General features: G+C 48.7%; 1 protein-coding gene across 1 annotated transcript in view; it reads left to right on the forward strand.

Moving 5' to 3' along the window:
- The window catches only part of UBE2J1 (ubiquitin conjugating enzyme E2 J1), a 130,156-nt gene that overhangs the window by 27,799 nt on the left and 88,371 nt on the right, over positions 1-13,986 (forward strand). The window contains exon 2 of the mRNA XM_078648278.1: positions 9,605-9,678. Within this exon, the coding sequence (XP_078504404.1) occupies positions 9,605-9,678 (74 nt within the window). The remainder of the gene's footprint in view (positions 1-9,604; positions 9,679-13,986) is intronic.

Raw genomic sequence — 13,986 nt, forward strand, 5'->3', positions numbered from 1 at the left:
AGCAGTGGAACAGGGTTTTTTGCGAGAGAGGGTTCTCTCCCGTTTGTCGAAAGTCATAAACAGTAACACAAAAACACCCCAACTAGGTAACAACGAAAAGGCAATGCATGACTGTATAGCAGGATCAGTGATAGAGTTCTGGCGTGGCGACCCAGGCAAGCAGAGGTGCGTGTGAGATCTCGTGTTCAGAATGCATGATCCAATACAAGAGGAACCAACAAGGGTCGGTCGTGGAAAGGTGCAGGGAACCCTGGAGCATCATCCGCTGAAGGTGTAGGAGCGTGCAGAGAGTATAGTATAGAGCTTACACGTACAGAGAGGGAGGAGCGGTGGGCAGGCCAAGGCAGGATAGCCTATAATGTCAATGACTGCTCAGGGGTACAAGGGGGGGCCCGGGCAATGAGAATCAAGATAGCCCAGACGGGACTTCAGGCTGGGTCTAGAGCACAATTCAGGTTCTTAATTGACGTCGGGCTGACCTTCCGATCGAGCATTGTCATCCGGGCGTGCGAGCAGATAGTGCACAAGCGGCTCCCAGATGTCACTGGGACGACACGAGGGAGGCAGCAGTTCTGCAAAGGTAGCATGCTGGTCTTGGCAGTATATCAAGTCTGTGAGCCAGTCTTTGAATTTGGGCGCCCTTCCTCTGCCCCATCGGCACGCGACCCGCCGCCTGGCCAAGAGTAAGGCAGTGTCAATGAATTTCCTGCAGCCTCTAGGCATCTGCATCGTATACCCGAGGAGGGCCACCAGGGGGTCCGCAGGAACCACCTCCTCCGCCATTTCGGCAAGAGCTTCCAGCACCTGCCGCCAGTAGTGAGCCACCTGGGGACAATCGCATGGTCAGCACAACAGCGCTCGCACCGGTCACTATCCGCCAGTCCAAACCTACGTTTCCGCACCGGCGTGTAGTACACTCGTTGAAGAAATTTATAGTGGATAATTTTCAACCTGCTACTGGCAGAGATACGGGAAGTGAGCGTACAGCAGTAGTGCCATTGGTCGTCCGACACCTCAGTCGCAAGCTCAGCAGACCAGCGCATCCGAGCAGCGGACTCCGGATCAGGGGCAGCACTGCGGATCTGACGGTAGAGTCCAGAGACCAGATGTGCCCCGTCCTGTGACCCTAATAGGTAGTGCAGCGGAGGAAGGATCTTGGGCTCAATAGGATAATCAGGTAAGATATCTTTCATCCCCGCACGCAAACGAATGTAATAAAAGAGCTCGAGGGGAGTGCGCTCATGCGTACTGAAAAACAGTTCAGCTGACTTGAAACCACCCTCATGAAACAGATCGCCCCAGCAGGTGACACGCAGTGTATCACAAAGACGTCGGAAACCCGTTTCCGATAACAGTGTGAGCTCTGGGTGATAGGCAAGCGGTAACCTGGGCGAGTAGATCAATGGGCACGATAAACTCCTAGCCATGCGGCGCCACGCGTCCAGAGTGCAGGAAACCGAGGTATTCGGCGTGGTTATGGACGCCTCAGGACAGTGCAGCAGCCCATTGAGAGGGATCGGGTGCACGATCCAGTCTTCGACCGCTATGTGTGGCATAAAGGGGGTAGGAGCCATCCAGTGGTAGGCGAATTGCGCCTGTGCGCACTGGTAGTATGCCTCAAAATCAGGGACATCAAAACCTCCCTTGTCATAGGGAAGGATCAGCGTCGACCATTTTAACCGGGGGCTCTTGCCTCCCCAGAAAAGCCTGCGCAACTCCGTCCGGAGCGTTTTGAAAAAGAAAGCGCCAGGGAAATAAGGGATATTGAGGAAAAGGTACAGAAAGCGGGGTAGGACCACCATTTTTATGAGCGAGGCCCTCCCGGCCATAGAGAGTGGTAACGTGATCCATCTGTCAACGGAGGCAGTTAATTTGGTCATGGCCACTCCGTAATTGGAACGCAGTGTCTCGTCCTTGTCACGAGAGATGCGGATTCCGAGATAACGGAGATCCGTAATACACCACTCCAACGGGTAATCAAGGGGGAAGTCGCGCACCGCATCCGTTAGTGGGAAAAATTGCGACTTGGTCCAGTTTATGTGGACTCCCGACACTCCGCCGAATAGAATAAATTCCCGAAGTAGGGGATTCAGATGCGTCTCAGGGTGCTTGACGTACAGCGTGATGTCATCCGCATAGAGCGATACGTCAATTTGCCGCTGAAGGCACTGCACAGCACCAGTTCGATGCAGTTGCCGTAGGCGACAGGCAAGAGGCTCAACCGCGATGGCGAATAACAGGGGAGAGAGCGGGCATCCCTGACGGGTGCCCCTCGTGAGCGTGATGGCCTGCGACAGTCGTCCATTAATCAGCACCCTGGCCGTGGGATCCGTGTACAGGAGGCGGACCCAAGACAGGAATAGTTGAGGGAACCCCATGCTGGCAAGCACCGAAAAAAGGTAAGGCCATTCAATAGAATCGAAAGCCTTGGTGGCATCAAGGAATACAGCTGCCACCGGGGTATCAGGGTGAACCGTGCGGAGCAAGGAGAAGAGGGTGCGAAGATTGTGGGACGTAGATCTGCCCGCCACAAAGCCAGACTGATCAGGCAATACAAGTCTGGTCATAAGGAGCGATAGCCGAGTGGCTAGTACCTTAGCAAGTATCTTGACGTCGCAGTTTAAGAGGGAGAGCGGGCGGTAAGAATCGCAGGATGTGGGGTCTTTATCTGGTTTTAAGAGGGAGGTGATCACCACCTCGCGCATAGAGCGGGGAAGAATACCATCAGCAAGGGATTCCGTAAACACCTCACGGAGCACTGGCGCCATAACATCGATGTAGGCTTTATAAAACTCGGCAGGAATGCCATCAAGGCCCGGGGCCTTGCCGTTCCTGAGGGACATAATGGCCTCACGCACCTCTTCGAGCTCGAAGGGCGCCGCCAGAAACTCCCTGTCCCCATCGCTGAGCCAGCATAACGCCACATCGCTGAGGTACGATGCATATGGCGCATCCGCCTCAGCCGTGGAAGTGTACAGTGAGGAGTAGTGTGTTACGAATGTGTGTAATATCGCATCCGAGTCACTCACAGTGGTACCGGCGGCGTCAGTGATTTCTAATATGGTGTGGTGTATATGTGAGGGTTGCGTGAGTGTAGCCAGTACCTTCCCGGGCCTATCACCTTCACAGTATTTACGGGCTGCCCAGTGTTTGCCCCGGTATTTCGCTTCCCTGGCAGCCTCCTCCTCATACCTTGACAGTGTCTCCCTAAAGGTGGCATGCAGGCCGGGGTCAGTGTCCGATGTCATGCGGAGTTCCAGGGCCCGTAGCTCCTTCTCCAGTGTGGTAATGGAATGCAAAATATCACGTAATACCCCGTGGCTTTTAGATATGCAGTACCCCCTGACAGTGACCTTAAACGCCTCCCATATGTTTTCAACCGATTCGACCGACCCCTTGTTCCTGGGAAAGAAGTCCGCTATCTCCTCCCCCAGTTCAGTGCGAAACAGGTTGTCAAGAAGTACGGCAGGGCGTAACCGCCACTGCGGTCGGGGAGCGTCCCACCCAGGGATACAGAACCGTAAAAGTACAGGGCCGTGATCAGAGTAGGTTCTAGGCAGGTGAGTAGCCCCCACTAATTCCGCAGCGACCATCCTAGTGACTAAGAAGTAATCCAGGCGTGCCCACGTCCCAGTATGAGAAGTGAAATGTGTACCCTCCCTTCCATTAGGATGTAAGTGTCTCCAGACATCTAAAAGGCCACCCTCCTCGATAACTCCCTCCAGTGCCTCCCTGGCCCTCGGCTTATAGGAGCCAACCCCATCTGCTCTGTCTAATGTGGGTACCAACGCCAGGTTGAAATCACCACCCCATATTATGTGTCGCGCCCCAACAGCCACAATCCTACCCCATAGAGTGGTGAAAAAGGCAGGTGAATCAATATTAGGTGCATATACGGACACAAACAGATACAGGTCACGGCCTATTCTGCCCCACAATAGAGCATAACGACCCTCTCTGTCCGATATGTCCCCACATGGTTGGAAAGGCACATTGCGGGCAACAAGAATTACCACACCTCTGGCATAAGTCGAATAAGAGGAAAAGATACGGTGTCCAGCGCCTTTTCTTCGCAAAAGTGGCGCCACCCTGTGCGGGCAGATGTGTCTCCTGTAACATGGCTAACTGCACATGATGTCTATCGAGGTAGGCAATAACATTTCGGCATTTCTTAGCATTGTTCAGTCCGCGGACATTCCAGGATAAACATGTCAATTGCGCATTCGCGTTTAAATCAGCCATGGACAAAACAACAATGAGTAAGGTAGAGCCCGAGAGGGCCGCAAAGTGCAACCTCCCCCACCCTGGCGGTGCCAGAGTGTACCCCAGGTTATCATAAAGATACATAGTTTGTACAGCCCCCAGGCATTAAGGGACAAACAGGCTAGCAGAATGCACTCAGACAGAGCCTCCATGGATAGAGCAGTAAGATAACATAGCGGTGCTAAGAAAGGCAGCGTAACATAGCCACCCCTGCCCAGCCAGCAACGGTGCGCACACCAGAACAATGTCCACGTGGAAAGTCTAGTCAATGGTTGCCTCTTGAAACATCCCCACCCCCCACCCACCCCAGCATCCCAATCATGCCAGAAGCCGATCTCTCCCACCCAACAGCCCATCCCCCAACCCTCCCCACCCAATTCCCGCAACAGCAACAACTCAAACATTGGCAAGGTAAAGGGGATCACCCAATAGGGGTAACACATAGAGTACGCACAGTCACTCCCTGACCCTGAGCTCCATCACTGTACCGCCCTCGGGGGAGACTAGGGTCAGAAAAGTGGACCTTGGTTTTACGTTACCACAGGGGTGCAGGGTCAGCGCAGGTCCATCATCCGCAATTCCCCCAGTGTCTGTGCAGTAGTTTGTATAAAGAACACCATCCAGAGTAGACAAGGCGTAAGGAGCAGCACATGGCTTTAGTTAGCCGTTTCAGGGCGCTGGGGACTAGTCTGCCTCTTCTTGTCCTTCATCATCTGCTCGACCATCCCGCTGGGTCCTTCGAAGCGATTTCAGGAAGTCCTCAACTTTTTGCGGATTAGTGAAGAATCTTTGTGTGCCTTGGTGCGTGACTCGGAGCTTCGCAGGATACAAGAGCGCATAGTCTATCTGGGCCTCTCGCAACTTTTTCTTTACCGGAAGGAATTTGCGCCGCTCTTCCTGAACCATGGGCGTGAAGTCTGGATAAATGGAGAACGTCACGCCATTATAATGTAGCGACCCCTGAGTCCGGGCCGCCCGAAGCGCAGTATCCCGGTCACGGTAATTCAAGAGACGAGCTATTATGGGCCTCGGTGGGAGCCCAGGCTTGGGCACGGGTGCCAGGGAGCGGTGGGCCCTTTCCACGATGAATTGTGGCGAGAAGGCATCCTCGCCAATCGAGCCTCTGAGCAACTTCTCGATGTACAGCTCCATCCTGCCCGTGTCTGTGGATTCCGGCACGTTGGTGACCCGTATGTTATTCCGGCGGCTGCGAGCTTCCAAGTCCTCATTTTTAGCCGCAATGACCCTAAGCAAGTTGTCCATCCTACTCAATTGCGTCGTGTGGGTCGCGGTAACATCTGAAGTGTCGGATATACGTTGCTCCGCAGCTGTGATGCGCTCTTCGTGACGGTCAACTTTGTGTACCAGCGCGTCCAGTCGAGCAGTGACTCCATCCACCTTCTCAACCACCGTGGCAAACCCCTGCCGCATCTCCTGTATTAGGTTGGTCAGATCAATGTTTGTGGTAGCTGAGCCGGTAGCTTGTGGGGACGATGCACTAGGTGCAGGATCCGCTTGTACCGGTTTCGCGCCTTTTTTTGCGCCTCCAAAGCTAAGTTTCGCCTGCCGATGTTCAGGCCGCACCATGGTGGTAAGCTATCTCCGCACCTGTGCGCCGTGGAGCGTGGTAGCGCGTCAGGGTATCCCAGAGGGAGGCGACTGCAGAAGAGCAGCGACGCCGCAAGCGCCACGGTAGGGCAGCAAGGGCCAATGCAAAGGCGGGCTCAGGGGTACAGGAGGCCTGCGTGGATCTCAGGTGCCGTGAGGCCGAGCAGGAGAAGGCACCGAGGCAGGGGAGGCTCCGGGACCTCCGTGCGCGTTTCAATGGAGGCGCCGATGGTCCAGGTGAGTGGACTCCGGGAGTGGCGGGGCACCGATGAAGAGGGGTGGCATAGGAGGAGCCCCCTCGGGAAGGTGCAGCGTGAGTCTCCCGTGTATCGTGGTCCCCGGAGGAGGAGCCAGGCCGCAGCCGAGTCGGGAGAGGAGCAGGGCCCCGTCCGGAGGAGCAGCCGGCGGCGCAGCAGTCCGCAGGCCCACTCAGGGTCCAGAGGTGGGGCAGCAGCGTAATGGACGCTCCGGGTAAAAGCGCGGCGGCGCCGTGCACCACGGGGGCCAAGCGCAACACACGATCCCGGATCCGGTATGCTTCAGGGACTCACCGCACCGCCAAGAGCCCCGGGCAGTCGGGGGTCCCCACACGGATCCAGGACACAGGCCGCGCCGCGGCCCCCGCCAGCAACCAGTAGCGGGTCAGTCCAAAGCCCCAGGAGCGAGGGTAGTAGCAGTAGATGGGAGGGGGTTCTACACGGGCGGGGTGACAGCCTCCTACCGCCCGGCCAGGTCCACACACGAGGTCTCAGCAGCAGGCCGCCGTCAGCTCCGTCATGTGGCCCAGACCCTCGTGGTCATCCCCGGTGTATCGTAGACCGCTGCAGCCGGCCACCGCAATCCGTCAGCTCCAGTGCGATCTCCGCTGGAACTTCAACCGCTCACATCCCGAGTTGCGAGCAACAGAGCGCCACCAGACTTGGGACGATTGTAGAGTGGGACACCTGCAGCAGATGACGTGAAAATCAGGAGGTTTGGCACTCCGTGGCAGCAGATATATGCAGGATCATTTACCAAGGTGCGGGAGCTGCGTGTTCAAGCAGCCATTCCGCTTGCGCGCCCTCTAGCGCCCCCTTGGTTGTGAAGTTTGATTCTGTTTATTATTCTTTCCTCGTGCATGAGGTGTATATGTATAGCACAAGGCAATATCCCATAGAAAATGTGCATGGCTATTGCTCATGTCCACAACCCTGGTTATTGCCATTAGGCTGTCATACGGTTTCCACTTTCTCAGTAGAAACTGTTTGTTTATAGGACAACTTAAATGTTGGGATGGTTTCAGACGGATTCCATGCACCCCCTCAGGATATATTGGCTTATAGACCTGCTAGCTCACAGTGCCACCATACGTACCCCTAAACCCAGCAAGGTAACAAATGATTTGGGCAACCTCAGAACATGACAACCCTGACTCCCCAAAGAATCATGGTAACAGATCTAGAACCTTTTCACTCAGTCAGTCGTGTGCGCTCAGAGAGACACACAAGAAATACACAAAGGGGCATTTTACAATATATATCGAACCATTGTGATTCTTGTATAAAATATATGCGCTGCAATGATTAATGGAAACGGGTAAATGTGATTAGCAATATTAGGACAGTGAAAAGAATGAATGGTTCCACCGTTGTCCTAAAACAATGTATTTAAGTTGGCATAAAATTCCTGGGTATAGTGTACTCCTACAATGCGCTCCCTAACCTAGTTGCCTAGGACAGGTATTTTGCCAAGAATCCACAACTGGATCATCTAGCTCCCCAGTACCTGAAAGCAGTGTATGTAGGTCCCTGTCTTGGTCCCCAGTTGGATAGCTCTCCTTGCAGAGGGTAAGCAAGAATCAGCTGGGCAGAGACTCCGACACAGCGACAAGCTCGCAATGAAAGCAGAGTGCTCCTCTAATTTGAGCACGGAAGCGCATGTATATTTATAATAACATCATCCATGCTTCCGTGTCGAGGCTTCAGCTGGGCTGACATTGTTTATTGTCTTTGTGATAGCCCTGTCGCTTTATGGACGTATAATAAACAACATTTTCACAATGTATGTTCAGGCCTTGTACGGAATGTTCAAGGTGTCGTGATAATGTATTTTGAAGTCGAATTGTAAGCAATGTGGTTTTAGATAAACTAATCATGCACGGTCATGTAAGCAAATGTGTGTCAAGTCATCGTGTGGAAAAAAAGGTAACTTAAGAAACGCGTACATGTAAAATAGCATTGTTTCTTCTTGGGCCTAACCTAGCATGTGACCAGGCATAATTTACTCATTTGATAGCATCTGCCTTGTACATCTTGCCAAATAGCGTACTGGGTCCTCTGTGATTGCTGCCCCTCGTACGTGCAAACGGCTATAATTATAATTTGTACGCCTCTCACACCGCCTCCATCATTCTTCTAGGCTCTTCGTCCCACGGCAAGATAAGAACTCCTCTCTAGTTACTCACTGAAAACACCAAAATACCTCCCACCTCGGATCACAACAAATATAAGAGTCGAGAAAGTGTGCATAGATACAAACTGTTGATGAACACGGAAAAATTAATTCGATGTAAATATGTTAGTGTGATGCACTTGAGTTCAATTAAATAAAGAAAAATGTCGGTTCATGCTGCCAAACATACTGGCTTAATATGACTCAAATATTTTTACATTTGCCTCCGCTCTATTGCAGTTTTCTAACCACAAAATATGAGCTTTTGGGGATGGACAGTTGGCTGTGGATTCAGCCTCTGCAGAGTTTGAATATCTGCGCCTAGCCTGCACGGTTTCAACTGTTGCAGAACTGTTGGACTGTTTGTGGTTAGCCTTCTTTGGTTCTTAGGCTGTCATGGGAAAGTCCCAGAGTACGCATGTGTATCTGAGCCCTAAGTATTGGTGCATGATTAATTCTGTAACTGCATCCAGATGTTCAGCTGGCCTACAAAGTACCAACACCGCTATAGATGTTGTAAAGGTTAGACTTTTTCAGAGTGCATTCAACCCTTCATTTAATGGCATCCATTTTGAATATGAAGTCCCAGCTAAAATGTAAGACAGAATAATTATGTGCCTGATGATTGTATCATGGGATGGGCATGAAGGAGAAACCTTTTTGTCCATCTTGCTCTTGTTCATGCCCTCTTCCCTGTGAGTAACTGTTCATGCTGTACTCAATGTGATACTAGTCAGTGGCACAGGATATGTGCACTGACACATAGATGAGCATGCTCGCATGTTCTCAGGCCAAAACGTGAAGGCCCAGGAAAGAGACTGGAAGGAAGTCAAAGTGAAATGTACATGTAAGATACGTGAAAACAAAGACATAACATGCATCAATATTTACTAATCATTTAAGCTCACCAGGTATTCATTTGTACATGGTTTTCGGTTTGTTGACCAGATAAGTCCTTAGCCGTTGGCCTGTATTTAAAATAGTTAGTGCTATCATTTCGGAACTAGACCTTTAACAGTTCAGGGTGTTGATAGGTTTGTGGACACAATCAAGGAGTGATTACACGTCTATGATGAGAGCCTTGTAACCTCTATGAAGCGAAGAGCACTGGGCACTAATAGTGTAAACTTGTTGTTCCCATCCACGGTTACATTTGGGTAAAAACCATGCTTTTTTCTGTGAGCTACAACAAGAAAACAGTTTTTGCGTTTCTTATTTCCTGCATATTTCTGTCAAGCTGCTGTTGTGATGGATATCTGAAAAGATTAATAGATTCCTTATTTTTTGTATTTTTATCTCTTAGCTGTCAAGCGCTTGATGAAAGAAGCTGCAGAACTGAAGGACCCTACAGACCATTACCATGCACAGCCTTTAGAGGTCAGTAATCCCCACTTATGAGTTAAAATGTTATTTTATAGTTTTGGTAGATTGTATTGAAATAGCATTTATATAGCGCTTACACCCTGACGAGGTGTCGAAGCGCTTTTTCGTCGAGTAGCATGCTACTCCAAGACCCATAAAAGATTAGCGGTAAATTATTATAGTGAAATATGAAAACTGTTTGAGTGGTGGATATGTTAGTCAGTTATTTGGATTGTGAAAGATAGTGGAGGGATAGAAGATGAAAGATTTGGGATTTATTCACAGCTGTCAAGTCAGCCGGCTTAAGGTATGATGAACCAAGTCTTTTTATTTATTTTTGTAATATCTGTATTTATGTTCGTTTTCACTTTGTTCATTATCACATTGCAATTCGATGTGGATACATATAGTAGAACATGAACGGGAATAATGGAGTCGGGAGATGTCCAAAGAAGAATAACGCAAACCTGGATGCTTTACAGTAATGTCGGTAGAGGTTAATACAATTCCTCGGTTTTGAATGTATCATTCCCCGTCAATACAAAGCAGTCTCAGGTGAGTAGTTGAAGTCACGTGACTCCAAACTAGATGTATCAGCTATCGAGCCCTCACCAGTTGGGTCTCCCCGGGCACCTTCCATGGATGATGCATATGATCATTGGGGGGAGGGGAGGTGGCAATAACCAATGTCTAGCAATACATGAATTCACTCCTAGAAACATTGAAGTGTTACAGAAACCATAGTGGTCTTGACCCTTTTTGTTATTTTTAACTCCCGGAAGCATGGTATATTACTTAAAGGTAAGGTGCTGGATAAGCGTGTGGAGGAGGCGCAGTAAAGGGGGAGAAGGGAAAGGGAAAATACACATTTGTACAATACTCTTTCAAACAGACTATAAACACTTGTAACTCCTCCCTCTGCACCCTGGTCGGAGCTGAGGTAACCTAGCAACCATTGTGTCTGAACCAAGCTCCTTTAATGCAGTCTTGTTAACACCTGCACATTTGGGTGTTGTAGTTAGCAATTCAGAGTAAATGAAGACCCATTCTGTAGCAAACAATGTGTTCATTTCCAGACAGATATGTCTTTAAAACGAATGTAAACTTTTTAGCCTTCTGCTTAGGTCTTAAGATTGGTTAATGCATTCTGCATATGCCATTAACTACTGTTAAGGGGGGCTAAACGCCTGAGCCAAAGGTGCGTATTTGGAGGACTTTATAGGTTTGAGGGGGAGTTACATCTGTTAATGCTCAACTACATTTTGTCAGGAAGACGGCTTCTTATCAGTAAGCCTGTGAGATGCTACTCTTTGAACATGGTCCCACTATTCCCTTTAACCTGACCCTACTTCCTGAAATGAAACATCAGTCTAGAAGTTCAAGGGCGTTGGGGGCGTGTCTGGTCACCTCTATTGGTGAAAGTGACATATTTATCCCTCTGTTGTTGGCGAGTTTCTCCCGAGCTGCCAAACCGTCAGTGCTGCGCAGTAACAGCACTTTGCCGCCCACTGTATGAATAAAGTTTAAGGGCTCCTCTTCTCAACAAGGACTCCAAGGCACTCTGGTGCAAGGCAAAAGTTTTTATTCTGCCAATGCGTTTCGGTGCACACATGCAACTTGGTCACGACGTGGAATGAATATATATATATTCCGGACTGCCGGCTGTTTCTTAATAAAATGATGCAAGCTTCGTCATGGTTATATATGCTTCGTGCGGCTATATATATATATATATATATATATATATATATATATATATATATGCCGCACACCATGACGAAGCTTGCATCATTTTATTAAGAAACAGCCGGCAGTCCTGACATGTTTCGCTCGTTTGCCTTGAGCTTTTTCAAAGTGTTGCGCCGCTGATTTCCAATTAGGCATGAAGAGGGACTGCATTCACTTCTTTATTTGTCGATTGTCCAGTGGGCGTTACACTCCGTCGCTTAGTGTTATGGTCTATGCAGTTCCCAGTTTTTTGTAAATATATTCACCCTCCAGTGGGTCCTATATCATGCCTTTTAACTGATGCAAAGTTCGTCGTGTCCCTGAAAGTCCATTTTCGAGGCTATGGATATATATATATATATATATATATATATATATATATATATATATATATATATATATATATATCCATATATATCCAGCAAGAAGGTGAGGCCACACAGGGGAGTCTATGGAGGTATCCTTTATTGCAAAAAGAACCAAAGTCCAAGCGAATGCATTTCGGCTCCATTTGAGCCTTCCTCAGCGCGACGTGGTTCAGGCAGCATCAGGATAAAGTGACCGGTGAATATCCCTGGTCCCGACCTGCCAGGTGAATAAGTACTCCGCCCCCAACAGCTCAGAATGTCATTGGCCGCAGGTAACACGTGGTAGGACGCCCAGTGCATCTGGACTACAACTACCAGGATGCAGTGCGCTGGACCAGCACCGCATCAAATGATGACAAATGTTCACGGGTTACTTTCACCTCTGTAATGTTTTGCAGGAGCCACCTCCGCTCCCCTATACTGCACCAACCACGCAGATACGACAGTCTATGAGACAGGGGCGGGACCAATGATCCGGTGCCCGAGGTAAAGTAAATTACTCCAGCACTGCCGTGTTTTCGTGCCGCTTCCAGTGGATATATATATATATATATATATATATATATATATATATATATATATATATATATATATATATATATATATATATTAATTATTATTATTATTTTTTTTTTTAGGAAACCGAAAGGTGAAACGCGTCTGTCAGGGGGGGGTCTGCACAATAAACACCAGCAAAAAATGAATCCGCGTGTGGTCTCCGCTTTTTGGTTGCGGAAAGGTTGCTGAAGTTGCGGAATGAATATATATATATATATATATATATATATATATATATCTCCTTTAGGATGTCGAAACCCAGTGCCCATCTTAAATGTGGGCAAGTGAGTGAACAGTGAAATGAATGCATTCTTAGTGAACGCATGTAAAGATGTAATCTGAGTCGCTTAATCTGCAGCCTAAGCATTTGAGCGGTGCAAAAGAGAGCAGGTGCTTCATAGTCATCTTTCCATAGGGGGCCTTGAGATCTGATCTGTCACACAAGTCGTACACCCATTTAGCCAGAACAGGAAAAAAGGTTGCATAACCAAAATGAGGAGAAAGGTTTAAGTGGACAGGAGTACCAAATGAAAAACACTAGTCTGTGCAACGAGTCTTTAGAAACTAAAGACTTATCTCTCCAAGACTGGTGGATGAGGATAATACACACATTTACCAACCAGGGAAGAGGAAAGGAATCTACATGCAAAAGGAGTTGAGGGACGGTTATGCAGCAGGAAGAAGCTTCCATCATCTCCACACTCTATTTTTGTAATTTTAGGTGTAATCCCCTGCAACAAGAGGACAAGGCTATTGGTAAGAAAGAGGCGATCACAATGGAGTGTGATAAGATGCACTTTGGACATCTTCTGTTGGGTATTTCCTTGCTGGAGAGGCAGACGTGACAAATCATACAAGAAAAATAGGTGAAATGTATGCACACACGGATATAAAGGATCTGCTGTATGTCGGGTCTGGTGTCTCAGTGGATTAAAGCAACCACTGCAGAGGCCTGTGTTCGACCTCATGGGCACAGGTTCAAATCCCGGCGGGTTCACTCAGCATTTAATCCATTTGAGTTCGATAAAATGAGCACCATTGAGTTGGGTAACAATAAACATCTGTTATTCAACGCCAGGGCACCTTCGGGTAATCGTGCGCTGACAAATACACCTGTTATGTTATGCTGTACCCGGAAATGCTTTTTAATAAGCATATCAAGTGGGTGAGCGAGTTTACATACCTTAAACTAGAGGAGATGAGCGAGGCTGATGGCCAGAAAAGGAGAACGCAAAGTGAGAAGTCGGGTTCATTTTTACGAAGACCAGAAGGAAGAAATACATTTCAGAGCAGGACACCTAATCCTCCCAGACCCAAAAAACATTGGAAGAAGTTCAAGATAGCTACGGTTGTGTTGTATCTCTGATTCACAGACAAAACCCCAATTGTCTGTTATAGCTCGTTTAGGGTGATATCTCACACGCACCGTCCTGGACCAGTGATGGGAACTATGAGGGAGACTGAATTGTAACTCAGTAATACATGCTTTTTAGAGCACCTTTACTAATAGTCATGCATTTGCTCATGTATTACTTTGGTGCAAAAGTTGAATTTAATATTATGACTACCGTACACATGCATTCTGTCCTACCTGCTGGCTCATCTGTCAGATTATCAAGGGAAAACATTCTATGAGTGCTGCTTACATTGGGATCCTTGTGGTTCACCT

Source organism: Lissotriton helveticus, chromosome 6, assembly GCF_964261635.1.
Source record: "Lissotriton helveticus chromosome 6, aLisHel1.1, whole genome shotgun sequence".
NCBI classification, from domain to species: domain Eukaryota; kingdom Metazoa; phylum Chordata; class Amphibia; order Caudata; family Salamandridae; genus Lissotriton; species Lissotriton helveticus.